A 16,518-nucleotide genomic window follows, 5' to 3' on the forward strand; every position below is an offset into this window, starting at 1 on the left:
AGCGCGAGCAACGCTCAAAAAGCATCAAATAACGGAAATGTCAAAAGATGAAAATTGTTCAGTCACAAGTCACAACTATCTGTTGGAGTGTGTGTGTGTGTGTGTGTGTGTGTGTGTGTGTGTGTGTGTGTGTGTGTGCTTGCAGGCTGTCAGGCTGTCTGCTCACAGAGGAAGGCTGTGCTTCTCTGGCCTCAGCTCTGAGCTCCAACCCCTCCCATCTGAAAGAGCTGGACCTGAGTAACAACGACTTGCATGATTCGGGTGTGAAGCTTCTCTCTGCTGGACTGGAGAGTCCACACTGCAGACTGGAAACTCTCAGGTCAGGATAACTGTTCAACAGACACATTAAATTCTGCATTAGCCTATATGCACATTAACACATTCACTGCCAGCCTTTTTTTTTTTACTGTAGGTAGGTTCTGCCAGAGGGTTTTTTTGAGGATTCTGGCTCATTTTACAAGAGCCGAGGATTATTTTCTGCTTGGACTTTGTGAACACAAAGTTCACAAAAGTACTAATAGAATGTGTGCTTTCTCTGTCTAAAAGAGTTAGTTTGTAGAGTTAGTAGTTATGTAGATATTAGCTGTTGAGTACAGCATGGTTTCAGTGTCTGAGACTGAAAGCTGAGATAATCGCAGTTTTGTGAAATTCAATCAAACAGGCAGAACAGTCACTTTAACCATTTATTTTTGGCATCAGTGAGAGATCAGACATCTAAACAATATAGTTCTGAACGCCCTCTCCTTCAAACTCCTCCCTCCATCGGCGTGTCTGGTGGCTTTCAGCAGCGTTTGTCACAAGCGAGTGTTCTGCTGCTGCTGCTGCTGCTGCGAGTTTGAGCAGCCTCCCTCCCTGGCAGCGAGTGTGGATAGGGCTCACTCGTTTCTTGGGTTTGAGAGCTTTGATGAAGCTTTGTGCGATTCTAGGCTTTATGCTGCGTGTTTCAAAGTGTGTTTTCCACCCAGTCTATTTTTGGAATCCCCCACCGCCAGGTCCCAGCGCGATAATGCGCGAAAGTGAAAGCGTTTTCGCCAATCCATTTTACAGTAGAGAATGGTTTCCTCGCGCGTTCCCCTACAGTTTTGGCTCTGCCTTTTCTAGTGTGGAGAGCACTGTCGCCACTTAGTGGTTCCGTGGAATGGGTTGTACACGTTCGCTGTCTCCAATATTTTTATAGGAGACGTGGGGAGCGTTGATCCACGTCCCACCGTCAAATTTTTTTATTTTTTTTTAAAGCCGAGATATCTCGTCATTGGCAGTGAACCGTTGGATTCTGTAAGCCGAGATATCTCGTCAATGGCAGTGAACGTGTTAATATCAGTGAAAATACCTGAGTGAATGTTATTGACTTTTAAAATCCCTCGGCTACAGTAAGTTAGGTCTCCAGTTACCCCGCTAGCTGGGCGCTTCTCGCTCATACTGAGCATTAGCGCCCGGCGAACGTCAACGCATTTCCCATCAAACAATATCAAACAATCGTGCCGCTCTCACGTCTAGGTATAAAAACCAAGCCTTACCTGAGCCAAAAACGTGACGTGAAGAGGCTATCAGATGCCCAACATCTTCTTCTTTTAATAACATATAGGTGCCTCTTCCAAATTGTTGCATAAAATCCACTTTTCTGTCTTTGAAAAACCGAAAATCATTCATCTGGAGCAACCCAGAACAACGACTCAGTTTACTCACTGTATATTCACTAATGCCCCCCACACTTCCGAAATGGTATTGCACCTACATTTTCGGTTTTTCAAAGACAGAAAAGTGGATTTTATGCAACAATTTGGAAGAGGCTACTATATGTTATTAAAAGAAGAGGATGTTGCGCATCGGATAGCGTCTTCACTTCACGTGTTTGGCTCAGGTAAGGGTTGGCTTTCATACCTAGACGTGAGAGCGGCACAATTGTTTGATGGGAAATGCGTTGACATTCGCCGGGTGCTAATGCTCAGTATGAGCGAGAAGCGCCCGGCTAGCGGGCTAAGGCCTCCAGTTGTTTCAAGCAGTCTCACATAGATAGACAGAGACACCGCCATCGCTCCACAGACAGACAGACAGACAGACAGACAGACAGACAGACAGACAGACAGACAGACAGACAGACAGACAGACAAACAGACAGACAGACAAACAGACAGACAGACAGACAGACAGACAAACATACAGACAGACAGACAGACAGACAGACAGACAGACAGACAAACAGACACTGCAATCTCTCCATATACAGACAGACATGCACCAGGTATCACTGCTGTATCTCGTTGGCTCATTTTTGGCAGTTTGTAAGCGAAAAATAAAATAGAATTACTGTAGTTTAAAAAAAAATCCATTGTTCTCAGGTGTGACAAGGCCCAAAATGATCACTGTAAGCAGAGTATTGATCACTATAAGTAAACTATTTAAACAGCATGTGTATAGGAATGATTCAGGACCAAGCTTTATGATCAATATAAGCAGTTGATCACTATAACCGTGATCACTATAAGCGGATTCCACTGTAGTGAGTTTTCATTGAGAGTTGGGATCTCTCTTTCACAAAACCTGTGCAAAAGCTCGCAACACTCAAGAATAAACAGTCAATAAATGATTATTGCTGAGTGATGTTGCTGAAAATGTTATACACTTTTCGTATGAGCTGATGTAGTTTTATCAGCGGCGAATTTTCCACTGGGGACAGGGGGGACATGTCCCCCCCACTTTTTAAACTGAAAAAATCGTGGGTAAACTGAAAAAATCATGCTCAATACGCTACTGTTTGACCAGCCATCAAATTATGGCTGAGAATGTTAATTGAGTTGCTAATTATAAGCTATAGGCTACTCCAAAAGATTGCCACGGATTTCCTCCTCTGAAAAACTAACCTCTCCAGACCCTGAATGCATTTCTAATGCCGCTCTGTATGGAAATTACCCTTTCCAAGCCGTCCCTGAAACCAGCACTCACAGAGTTTGGCTTTTCTTAAGACTAAATAATGAAGTATCATCATCCAAATGTTTTAAAATGAGATATTCCTCTAAATCTGGCTAAAAACGTTAACACTTTTTTGCCAGCCCCTGCCCCTCTAACATTCTCTGCACGTCCCTGCTGCTGTATAAAGGGTTAGGTGATGAGAGGAAGTGAACATGGTAAGCAGTGAACATGGTTGAATTTAAAATAAAGCACACTAATAATAATAATAATGATAATAATAATACAACCAACGTGATTTCAATATGGCTCTGGCTTTCACATCAGTATTGTTCTATGCCTTGTTCATGTCACCTGCTTTCATATCAGAGCTCTGATGAGTTGGAGGAGGTGGTGTCTAAAAGTAGGGATGCACCGATATGAAAATTTTGGCCGATCCCGATAACCGATATTAAGATTGCTGTTATGGCCAATAACCGATATTTACCGATGCCATTTTTACGATCATCACATTTTGTACATACTGAAAAACACATGTTAACACTGAATTTGAAAAAGTTATGCATTTCTTTATTTGGAAAACCTTTGGAAAAGCCCATAAATCATAGATTTACTGCATTATTTCATATCAATGTGAAGAATTTGGCTGATAATGATAACCGATATTAACATTGCAACATCTGACCGATACCGATATGACCGATATGTTAAAAAATGACTAACATCGGCCGATACCGATATGATTGCCGATATATCGTGCATCCCTATCTAAAAGGCATGTATTTAGTGATGTGTGTAGTTCTTCATAGATCTAGCCTCTTAACACGTTCACTGCCAATGATGTGTTAACACGTCAAAAAAAATCCAACGGTTGACTGCCAATGACGTGTTAACACGTCAAAAAAAAATATATTTTTTTTGACCGTGGGATGTGCATCTAACCCTTTTACATCTCTTATATAAATATTGGAGCCACGGAACGTGTACAACCCATTCCACCGACCCACTAAGTGGCGACAGTGCTCTCCAGACTAGAGGAAGGCAAGCAAAAAGCAGTGTGAGGAAGCCATTCTCATGAAAATGGATTGGCGAAAACGCTTTCGCTTTCGCGCTTGGGAGCTGGCGGTGCGGGATTGCAAATTTGCATAATAGATTACGGGTGGAACACACTTTGAAACACGCAGCATAAATAAGACCAGAATCGCAAAAGCTTCATCAAAGCTCTCAACCCAAACCCCAAGAAACGAGCGAGCCCATCCAGACTTGCCCAGCGGCCGCCAGCAAACAGGAGCAGCAGCAAAGCAGCAGCAGAAACGAGCTTGTGACACGCCCGCTGCAGCCAAGAAGAACACACACGGAGGGAGGAGTTTGAAGGAGAGGGGTGTTTCCTGCTGTTATGGAGGAAATTACTGTTCAAAACTATTGTTTAGATGTCTGACGTCTTACTGATGCCAAAAATGAATGGTTAAAGTGACTGTTCTATCGAATTTCACAAAAAGCTATTTATCTCAGCTTAAATTTTCAGATGCTGAAACCATGCTGTATTCAAGTGCTAATGCCTACATAACTACTAACTCTACAAACTAACTCTTTTAGACAGAGAAAGCACACATTCTATTAGTTCTTTTGAGATATTTTGTGTTCACAAAATCTTAGCAGAAAATAATCCTCGGGTCTTGAAAGATGAGCCAGAATCCTCATAAAAAACCTCTGGCAGAAGCTACCTACAGTAAAAAAAAAAAACGGCTGGCAGTGAATGTGTTAATCTTCCCCTCACAGTGCACCAAATTGATGCATTTTACTTTAATATGTAAAACAAAATCTTTATTGCTAGAATAAAAGTAAAAACACTAGATGTTCCTCAGTAGAGCTCAGAATTCCACCAACTCTCTGCAGCTGTCAGCATATCCAGATGTCAGATTTTTATCCAAAGTTAATTTTGAGGTTGTACTGGTCAGCTTCCAGGTGTGAATTTGTGTGTGTGTGTGTGTGTGTGTGTGTGTGTGCGTGTGTGTGTGTGTGTGCGTGTGCGCGCGTGCGTGCGTGCGTGCATGTGTGTAGGTTTGTGTGTGTGTGTATGTGTGTGTGCGCGCGTGCGTGTGTGTGTAGGTGTGTGTGTGTGTGTATGTGTGTGTGTGTGTGTGTGTGTGTGTGTGTGTGTGTGTATTGAAAAGCAGCGCTCCTGTTTTCCGCAACTGAATCAAAGTAAAACTACAGTGGAGGAAGTGATGAAATGTTGAAGTACTGTAAATCGTCATGACAGCAAAGACGAGCAAAACAGTATAAACTATAAATGCAACTGTGTGTGTGTGTGTGTGTGTGTGTGTGTGTGTGTGTGTGTGTGTGCGTGTGCGTGCGTGCGTGCGTGCGTGCGTGCGTGTGTGTGTGCGCGCGTGCGTGCGTGCGTGCGTGCAGGCTGTCAGGCTGTCTGCTCACAGAGGAAGGCTGTGCTTCTCTGGCCTCAGCTCTGAGCTCCAACCCCTCCCATCTGAGAGAGCTGGACCTGAGCTACAATCATCCAGGAGCCTCAGGAGAGAATTTGCTTTCTGCTGGACAGTGGAGACTCAGGTATGGAGAGGCAACGTCTGCTAGAAGGCTGAGAGTCACACACATGTTCTCTGTCACACTGCAAAGCTCATGCAGGAATACAGTTCAATGGAGCATATGAGAGGAAATCCTTCATAATGAAGGTTATTAATAAATGTCCATGTTGTTTCCATTATCAAAGAGAATGTGCTGATCTGACTTTGTTTATTCCTCCAGTGTGGACCATGGTGGAGTGCAGAGGCTGAAACCAGTTCCGAGGAGATGTAAGTGTGTATTTAGTTTGATTCATGAAAACAAAGCAACACATTCAACTAGTGAGATAGAAAGTCCATCTATGGCACAGTCTGTGACGTCCATTCATTCTGATCCTACTGTGAATCAGGGTGATGGCTGACATCATGCCTTTTAATCAACATATTTGAAAAGGAGGTGAAATGACTGAGGCAAAGTGTGCTGTGTTCTGACCAGTCCATCTCAGATGAGCTCGGGCACGTTTCTGGATGTGGTTGATATATGGCTTCACTTTGCATGGTAGAGTCTTAACTTACATTAAGATGCAGCGAGGAACTGTGTTAACTGACTGCTTTTCCCAAGTGTTCCAGAGACCATGTGGGAATATCCATGACAGAATAATGTTGGTTTTTAATGCAGTGTCGCCTGAGGGGTCAAAGGTCACGGGCATTCAATGTTGGTTTCAGCCTTGCCCCTTACGTGCAGATTTCTCCAGATTCTGACCTGACCTCCTACTTCCTGCTTCAGCACTGTACCAGAGATTTTCATCTGCCATTTATTTTCCATAGACATTTCGTAAAATGCTTATAAAAATAGTTTGACTTCGCCAAACCAAACGGTTCAGATATATTTAGAAACAGGAGAGACCACATAACATTTCACTCGGACCAAAACGTAAAAAAAAGTTGCGGATTTAAAGAAAATATTTTTTCTGTGTAGTTTTTTAAAGTTCTGGTCAGAGTGAAATGTTCTATGGTCTCTCCCGATTCTAAATATAGCTGAACCATTTGGTTTGGTGAAGTTAAACTATTTTTATAAGCATTTTACGAAATGTCTATGGGAAAATAAATGGCAGATCAAAATCTCTGGTACAGTGCTGAAGCAGGAAGTAGGCGGTCACTTTGCCTCTCTAGTAACCTGTTTACCTGTGGAATGTTCCAAACAGGTGTTTTTGAGCATTCCTCGACTTTCCCAGTCTTTTGTTGCTTCTGTAACCCAGGTTTAAACTACATTTCCCATAGTCCCATACTTCCTATAAGTATAACATCCGGGTCGCGGGTTCACAAGTGTAACCCAGGTTTAAACTACATTTCCCAGAGTCCCATACTTCCTATAAGTATGACAGCCGGGTCGCGCGTTCACACTCTCTTCCCTCTTCCTACTGGGGCTGGTTGGTGTGGCATGTGGCGTGTGGCAGAGCTCGGGCGGCGGCGGCCCTTTTCATCTATTCATGCACATTATACTCCTACATTCAGCGGTGAGTCATTATGTTGTATATTGTTGCATGTGTTGAGGTTGACGAACCATTGCCCAAATCTGTGGTTCTCCTTTTACTCAAACAGAGCCTTAGCTCTTAACAGCTAATTGCAGTTAGCCACAATTAGCTTAGCCTTTACAGACAAAGGAATGGGCCAATGTAATGGCACTGTGGCTATGAAGCTGTAAATGTTTGAATGTCTAACCTTTTTGAGGGCTTTTACTTTTAGCTCTGAATTGTTTAACCATGATGCACTGATACTATTTTGATTAAATGCTATTGTACTTTGCATTTGTATTTAACTGAAGGTAATTTAATTTAAGATGCTATTATGTATCCTTGTTTATTTGTTTGGTTGTTTAAAACAAATTGTTTATTGTTTTGAATGGAATATATTTTGAATGAAAAGAAATGTTGTACAACTTAGAATTAAACTGATTAGTGATTATTATTCTGTGACCTTTATAGGTCAGGTTTTTGTCTTCCTGGTTAGATGGTCCGGTCCATGACCACAGACCTCAACCAGGACAGGATTGGATCTTGGATTCGTCTACGCTTGGATTGGATTGCTCAAACTCAATGATGGCGAGCTAACCCTAAACCGAACCAGAACTGTGAACTAAAACTTGAACTCCCACAGTGTGGTAGGACCTAGGACAGACTGACTCTCTCTCCCTCCCTTCCCACTTGGAATAGTGAATACTAAATGAACTACTGGAACTGAATTGATTGATTAGGCCTAAAGTTATGTTTGTTACTTTCTTTAATTTCTTTTTTCAATACAAACGTTTATCTGCAATCTACCACTTGTGTCGTGTCCTAACATTTTTGGTATTTACACACACACTGGGCTCCCTGAGTTGAACCTGTCTTCTGTGAAATCTATCTAGCTCTGAATATACTATTGAATATACTAGTCAAGTGTTATAGAGCACTTGTTACATAAATGGCGAGCTAGCCAGGAGCCCATTAAGTGTGAATGCCATTATATGTTAATGTTTGATCAGTGTTGTATATCATTTTTGACTATCACTTTTGATTAAGATAAATTAAGAGATGGAATTTATTCAGGTGTCTGGAGTTGATGTTTCACGTTCTGTGATCATTAGTGGTGCTACTTATACAGACACTGACGACGAAATTTATGATTGTTTAAAGAGATATGGGTCTATAAAAACAGTAGTTTCAGTTGATGATTCCACAAGTCCATATTACAAAAACCTGGTCATTGAATTCGCAGAATCAAGTTCTTTTGTGGCTTTAGCGCCACTGCTACCATATAAATATGTTTCAAAAGCCGTGCCAGATGTGCAGTTTCATGTAAAAGCACTCGCGAATGAATACGCAGCTTCATTTGGTAGTAGCTACACCGCAACCTACTTAAATGAACTAAAGAAACTAGCAACCCAAACTGGCAAGCCATTTCTAGAAGTTTTGAAAGACATGATGAGCCAACTTGGTGAAGAAATAGGAAATGGGGAGGATGAGCTATCATCAGATCAACAACCTGAATCATCAGGTACGGAGGCTGCTGCTGATGAGCAGCGGGGGACACTGCCTCCAACAACTCACAGAATTTCTCTCTCAGGAAATGAGCTAAATCCACCTGAAATACAAAAAATAGTTGTTGAACATATTGTGAAAAAGGAAGATATCAGCTCTCACTTACTCTCTCCTCTTGGACTTCGTGCTTTTTCTGGGAAGTGTCCTAAACCCAGTAATGAAGTTGATTATGACACCTGGCGCTCTCATGTAGAATTACTACTTGCTGATCCTAGTCTGTCTCCTCTACATGTCAGCAGGCGACTTCTGGAGAGTCTGTTGTCCCCTGCAGCTGATGTGGTGAAAGGTCTGGGCGCTAATGCTTTTCCTGCCATCTACCTAAAGGTTCTTGATTCAGCCTTTGCCACTGTCCAGGATGGAGAGGAGCTCTTTGCTCAATTCTTGAATTTACTCCAGGACTCAGGTGAAAGGCCCTCTGCCTACCTGCAGCGACTGCAACTCACTTTGAACTCTGTTGTGAAGAGGGGAGGCATCCCTACAAGTGAAACAGACAAACACCTCATTAAACAATTCTGCCGTGGATGTTGGGATAACAGTCATAACAAACTTACAACTTGAACAAAAGAAAGACAATCCTCCATCCTTTTCAGAGCTCTTACTCTTGTTGCGCACAGAGGAAGACAGACAACTTGCTAAAGAGCCGCATGAAGAAGCACATCAGCTCTTCCAAGCAACGAGTCTCCTTGAATTCACAAAGCACTTGTGCTTGTGCTGCAACAGAGCATGACAGCAGGGCAATTGATGACCTCAGGAAACAAATGAACAAGATGCAGAGCCAGCTAGCAACTTTAATTTCTCAGAAGACACAACAGTCGCCACCAAAGCATGAGCCATACCAAGGTACTGCCGCAAAGTCTAGAGCTGCCACGCCACAACGCTCAACTAGACCTAAACCTTGGTATTGTTTTAAATGTGGCGAGGACGGTCACATGATCACAGCATGCACCAATGCAGCCAACTCAGATCTGGTGATGACAAAACGGAAGGAGCTACAACAAAAACAACAGATGTGGGACATGAAAAACACTTCACTTAACTCGTCAAACTAAATGCAGTCTCTGCTGAGGGACAGCCAGGGGCTGCAGTAACTCAATGTCCCCTAACATGTTCTCCACCACAATCTACTTTTCATCGCTTACCAAAAGGGCTGATTGGCACAAAAAGCACAGCAGAAGTGAATATAAAAGGAACACGGTTCAATTGTCTGTTAGACACCGGTTCACAGGTGACTACAGTTCCCTACTCTTTTTACTGTAGTCATCTATCTGATCAAGAAATCAGACCCTTAACTAATCTTCTTGAAGTGGAGGGGGCTAATGGTCAAGCTGTGCCTTACATGGGCTACATTCAACTTGATGTCACTTTTCCACCTGAATTCCTTGGTACATCAGTAGATGTCCATACTCTTGCATTAGTGGTACCAGATATCAAAACGTCTCAGTCTGTGCTTATTGGCACCAACACACTAGATGTCCTTTATGAAACCTACATGGAAGGAAACCCATCAGTTGATCAGCTACTCCCCCATCTTCCCCATGGATACAGAGCAGTGCTGAAGGTCCTTGAACTCCGACATAAACAGTCAACTGATGGTTATCATGGCATTATCAGAATGTATGGGAAAAATCCACAAGTTATTCCAGCAGGAAGAACAGTTGTTTTGGACGGAATTGACACTACTCGCTCTTTGCACTCAGAGAAATCTGTCATTGTTGAGCATCCATCTTCTTTTTCCTTGCCTGGTGGGTTGATCGTTCAATCATGTCTTATTGATCGTCCCAGATCTCAGCCTGGCCATGTGGCTGTTGTTATAGGCAATGAATCTGATCATGATGTCATCATCCCTGCCAGATTTGCTATTGCAATAAACATTCCAAAGGTACCTTCTAACATGGTCCCTACCCCTGCAGAGGAAGTGGCTGAACCTATTGTTGAGAGCTTATCTGACTTGTCTGAACCACCCGACAGCTCCGAAAGTTTAGACTTAACTGATACAACTGGCAGCCCTGAAAGGTCAAACTCACCTGATATCGCTGAAAGTCCACACTTAGCTGGAGATGACACTGCAGCCACTGAGGCTGCTGAAGAAAAGATAAATGCTCCCACGTCTTCTGACAATGATGATGTACTCTCTATGAGACGTTCGAATAGAACCAGAAAACCTCCAGAGAGACTCCAGTATATAAAACCTGGACAGTCTTTTGAATACTATCCAGTCACTGTTTCAAGGCTTAACCACTGTGTTTACATATGCTCTAACCGACCCCGAAGTTCTTAAATGTGTCACACCACAGCCAACTATTGACACCCAACCAGCTCCATGTAACGGGACGTACATGAATTCAGGGGGGGAAAGTGTAACCCAGGTTTAAACTACATTTCCCATAGTCCCATACTTCCTATAAGTATAACATCCGGGTCGCGGGTTCACAAGTGTAACCCAGGTTTAAACTACATTTCCCAGAGTCCCATACTTTCTATAAGTATGACAGCCGGGTCGCGGGTTCACACTCTCTTCCCTCTTCCTACTGGGGCTGGTTGGTGTGGCATGTGGCGTGTGGCAGAGCTCGGGCGGCGGCGGCCCTTTTCATCTATTCATGCACATTATACTCCTACATTCAGCGGTGAGTCATTATGTTGTATATTGTTGCATGTGTTGAGGTTGACGAACCATTGCCCAAATCTGTGGTTCTCCTTTTACTCAAACAGAGCCTTAGCTCTTAACAGCTAATTGCAGTTAGCCACAATTAGCTTAGCCTTTACAGACAAAGGAATGGGCCAATGTAATGGCACTGTGGCTATGAAGCTGTAAATGTTTGAATGTCTAACCTTTTTGAGGGCTTTTACTTTTAGCTCTGAATTGTTTAACCATGATGCACTGATACTATTTTGATTAAATGCTATTGTACTTTGCATTTGTAATTAACTGAAGGTAATTTAATTTAAGATGCTATTATGTATCCTTGTTTATTTGTTTGGTTGTTTAAAACAAATTGTTTATTGTTTTGAATGGAATATATTTTGAATGAAAAGAAATGTTGTACAACTTAGAATTAAACTGATTAGTGATTATTATTCTGTGACCTTTATAGGTCAGGTTTTTGTCTTCCTGGTTAGATGGTCCGGTCCATGACCACGGACCTCAACCAGGACAGGATTGGATCTTGGAGTCGTCTACGCTTTGATTGGATTGGATTTCTCAAACTCAATGATGGCGAGCTAACCCTAAACCGAACCAGAACTGTGAACTAAAACTTGAACTCCCACAGTGTGGTAGGACCTAGGACAGACTGACTCTCTCTCCCTCCCTTCCCACTTGGAATAGTGAATACTAAATGAACTACTGGAACTGAATTGATTGATTAGGCCTAAAGTTATGTTTGTTACTTTCTTTAATTTCTTTTTTCAATACAAACGTTTATCTGCAATCTACCACTTGTGTCGTGTCCTAACATTTTTGGTATTTACACACACACTGGGCTCCCTGAGTTGAACCTGTCTTCTGTGAAATCTATCTAGCTCTGAATATACTATTGAATATACTAGTCAAGTGTTATAGAGCACTTGTTACACTTCTGTTCCAACTTTTGTAAAAGGTTTTGCTGGCATCATATTCAGAATATGAACATTGTATGATGTGAAACACAATATTGAGCCAGGCTGGACTGGAAGTTGATCAGGTAAAACATTCAATATATTTGTACTTTATTAAATTGAATATAGGTGGAAAAGGATTAGCAAATGATCACATTCTGTTTTTATTTAAGTTCTACACAGCGTCCCAACTTTTTCTGAATTGAGGTTGTAATTTCAAATACATTTGTCATTCTGAAATGTCCCATTGTTTGTGTTAAAGGATTTTTTTTTGTCTAAATGTGAACACAAATAAAGGGAATTAAAATGTGTCTCAAGGGTGTGGAGTGTGACTTTAAGAATAAAATACATTAGTTTTCTACAGGGGAGTGGTGCTGGCCCAAACAACAGTACAAGTTAAAAAACAAAGGGATTTATTACTAAAATACAAGTTAAAAACGTGCCTATTTAAAAGAGTCCAGCGTCCATAAGAGTTTAATGTCCAGTGTCCACTGCAGCCAAGAGTAGTGACTGTTTTGTCTCCAACAGCAGGCTGTCTTGCTGCCTCCTGGCGCCTCCAAGTGGCAAAGAAGTGCATTACAGAACAGACTTTAATGTCTTGCTTTCTCAGTGTATGGAGTTCATATGGAGTAGGGTAGAATAACCAGCTAAATGTAACACTGATTTAGGGAGGAGCCAAATTAAATTCATTATATAAATGCATTGCAACCTAAATCAAACCAACAGGATGCAAACAAAGCAAAAAGCCAAATGAAAGAATCAACAGTCATTAAAGTAGAGCTGAACCCAATAATGACTTTTCTTTTCTTTTAGTTCAAATACCTGGGTATGCAGTGCACCTATTTAATAATGTATGCAAAACATATCACAACAATCTAATTTCTTTAGTTTTTCACACTTTTTCACATCAAAAGATCGTTTTTCAAGATTTCATTGATAACAGTAATTTACAGTTTGCTGACATCACCCAGTACTATCAAATTTCTACCCCATTTCAACCAATCATATCACGACATGCAGCTAACTTGGCCAATTGTGGTTGTCAGGGGTCTCCCCTCGGAGATTCCAGGCGGGCGGGCAGCACCCATTCATTAGATTGTCCGCTCCCTCCGCACGAAGCAGCTGGCTGCCTGGTACTCCGCGGATCCCACTCGCGTAGCACGACAACACGCTGAATCCCACTCGATTTGGGGGTGGAACACGCCATGATTGGCCAAAGCCCAATCCAGTCCCCAGAATTGTCAAATAAAATCATCGACGTGATACTATGACCCGCCTCTCAACCTGTCATCTTAGACAAACTATGTTTTCAGTCTGAAACGGACTCATTATGCACGTGACGAACAGGTTCAGTTCGACTTTAAGGGCTCTTCCCTTCAGCTCCAGTCTGTTGTCCTGATGCCAGGTTTTAGAGTTAGCCTCTTCCCTTCAGCTCCAGTCTGTTGTTCTGATGCCAGGTTTTAGAGTTAGCCTCTTCCCTTCAGCTCAAGTCTGTTGTCCTGATGCCAGGTTTTGGAGTTAGCCTCTTCCCTTCATCTCCAGTCTGTTGTCCTGATGCCAGGTTTTGGAGTTAGCCTCTTCCCTTCAGCTCCAGTCTGTTGTCCTGATGCCAGGTTTTAGAGTTAGCCTCTTCTCTTCAGCTCCAGTCTGTTGTCCTGATGCCAGGTTTTAGAGTTAGCCTCTTCCCTTCAGCTCCAGTCTGTTGTCTTGATGCCAGGTTTTGGAGTTAGCCTCTTCCCTTCAGCTCCAGTCTGTTGTCCTGATGCCATGTTTTAGAGTTAGCCTCTTCCCTTCAGCTCCAGTCTGTTGTCCTGATGCCAGGTTTTGGAGTTAGCCTCTTCCCTTCAGCTCCAGTCTGTTGTCTTGATGCCAGGTTTTAGAGTTAGCCTCTTCTCTTCAGCTCCAGTCTGTTGTTCTGATGCCAGGTTTTGGAGTTAGCCTCTTCCCTTCAGCTCCAGTCCGTTGTCCTGATGCCAGGTTTTAGAGTTAGCTGTACTGTGGCTCGTTATGTGGACCTGTATCACCTCCTCATGGAGCCACACACACACTGATGAATCAACATGAATCTAGACTTCACTGAAGGAGGCGTGAAGCCACTCCTCCACTCTCCCACCATGTCTCTTTTTCTCTCCCTCTCTGCCTTCTTCTCACTCTTTCTCCCTCCCTCCCTCTATCTCTTTCTCTCCCTCGTTCTTTCTCTCTCTCTCTTTCTCCCCTCACTCTTTGTTTCCCACTCTCTTATTCTCTCTGTCTCTCTCTCTCTCGCTCTATTTCTTTATCTACCTCTTTCTCTCCCTCTCTTTCCCTCCCCCCTCTCTCTCTTTCTCTCCCTCTCTTTCCCTCCCCCCTCTCTCTCTCTCTCCCTCTCTCTCTCTCTCCCTCTCTCTCGCAGTCAGCTCGTGCGAGTCTGCAGATGGCAGTAAGCTCCTCCCACGCTGGCGTCTTTCCTCTGTCGTGGCTCGTGCTCGTGTGGCTGCAGCTCCGTTGTCTCGTGTCGCGTGCGGCGTCTCTCTTGGCTCCCTGCGCACCTGCTGTGTGTGTGTGTGTGTGTGTGTGTGTGTGTGTGTGTGTGTGTGTGTGTGAATAACTTGCTAACAGCTTAATAACACTGACTTGTGTTCCAGTCTGGCTCAATATTGTGTTTCACATCATACAATGTTCATCTGTTGTGTTTCTGTGTCTCATTGCCTTTAGTTTTTAAATGGAACCTGTCAGAGTTTCCTGCAGCACAACACTTTATTTGGTCTGTTTTTAAGGTTTTGACAAAAGGCTTATTTATGTGAACATGAATGTGGTAAAAACCTACAATCAACCATTTCTTAAAATCACTTGTAAAATATCTTCATAATCACTAAGAATGATTGTTATTGTGAAAGACAGCCCAGGTGTTTTAGATGAGAAGCTGCTGCTGTATTGAGTCTTGTTGTCTCATCAGATGCCTGTGAACTCACACTGGATCCAAACACAGCACACAGAGAGCTCCTCCTGTCTGAAGACAACAGAAAGGTGACGTGGGTGATAGAGAAGCAGCCATATCCTGATCACACAGAGAGATTTGACTACTGGACTCAGCTGCTGTGTAGAGATGGTCTGACTGGTCGCTGTTATTGGGAGGTGGAGAGGGAAGGAGCGGTTGATATAGGAGTGACTTACAGAGGAATCAGCAGGAGAGGAGAGGGTAATGCCAGCAGGCTTGGAGGGAATGACAAGTCCTGGATTCTGAGGTGCTATGATGATCGTTACAGAGCCTGTCACAATAACAGTTACACAGACATACGTCTCCCCTCCTCTCGCTCTAACAGAGTCGCAGTGTATCTTGACTGGCCTGCTGGCTCTCTGTCCTTCTACACAGTTTCCTCTGACACACTGACCCACCTCCACACCTTCTACTCAACCTTCACTGAAAAACTCTACCCTGGGTTTAGGCTCTGTAACCTTGTTGCCTCAGTGTCTCTGTGTCAGATAGAGGAGGGAGAGAGAAACTGTCAGATAGAGGAGAGAGACACTGTCAGATAGAGGAGGGAGAGAGAAACTGTCAGATAGAGGAGGGAGAGAGAAACTGTCAGATAGAGGAGAGAGAGAGAAACTGTCAGACAGAGGAGAGAGAGAGAGAAACTGTCAGATAGAGGAGGGAGAGAAACTCAGATAGAGGAGGGAGAAACTGTCAGATAGAGGAGAGAGAAACTGTCAGATAGAGGAGGGAGAGAGAAACTGTCAGATAGAGGAGTGAGAGAGAAACTGTCAGATAGAGGAGAGAACTGTCAGATAGAGGAGGGAGAGAGAAACTGTCAGATAGAGGAGGGAGAGAGAAACTGTCAGATAGAGGAGGGAGAGAGAAACTGTCAGATAGAGGAGGGAGAGAGAAACACACTGAGACCAAACACAGCCGCTGAGATGATGCTTGTGTGTGTGTGATGATTCACTCTGTACAGGATCACACACACACACACACACACACACACACACACACACACACACACACACACACACACACACACACACACACACAACAGTTATGACATGTGAAAATGATGTGAAAAATGTGAAAAGTTATGACATGTGAAAATGATGTGAAAAATGTGAAAATCTGCCTCTAGAATTCTGACACAAACTAATCTGAACACAAAGCCTCAATTCTCAGCTCCCTGCAGTGACTCCAGTTACACTTTGTCTCCATCACTTCACTCTTAACTCAACATATAATATATAACATAACGCGGACGCATGTTTGTGTGTGTGTGTCTAAAAACTCCCTTCACATGTCACTGGCTGCACCTTATGCTAACCTATAGATAGATAGATAGACAGATACATAGAGACACACAGACAGAGCGATAGATAGCGATAGAGAGAGACACAGAGGGATAGAGAGAACATGTGGTCAGTGTTTGACAGGTGAGGTCAAAGAGATGCACTCC

At 43.0% G+C, this 16,518-nt stretch overlaps 1 protein-coding gene across 1 annotated transcript in view; it reads left to right on the forward strand.

Moving 5' to 3' along the window:
- The window catches only part of LOC310775941 (NLR family CARD domain-containing protein 3-like), a gene marked incomplete at its 3' end in the record, with an annotated part of 308,518 nt that extends 292,264 nt beyond the window's left edge, over positions 1–16,254 (forward strand). The window contains exons 9-13 of the mRNA XM_083636064.1: positions 146–319; positions 5,323–5,475; positions 5,671–5,717; positions 15,036–15,530; positions 16,229–16,254. Coding sequence (XP_083492190.1) covers positions 146–319; positions 5,323–5,475; positions 5,671–5,717; positions 15,036–15,530; positions 16,229–16,254 — 895 coding nt within the window. The remainder of the gene's footprint in view (positions 1–145; positions 320–5,322; positions 5,476–5,670; positions 5,718–15,035; positions 15,531–16,228) is intronic.
- Between the last annotated feature and the right edge of the window lie 264 nt (positions 16,255–16,518).

This window comes from Poromitra crassiceps (assembly GCF_964638095.1).
Source record: "Poromitra crassiceps genome assembly, chromosome: 4".
Lineage (NCBI taxonomy): Eukaryota > Metazoa > Chordata > Actinopteri > Beryciformes > Melamphaidae > Poromitra > Poromitra crassiceps.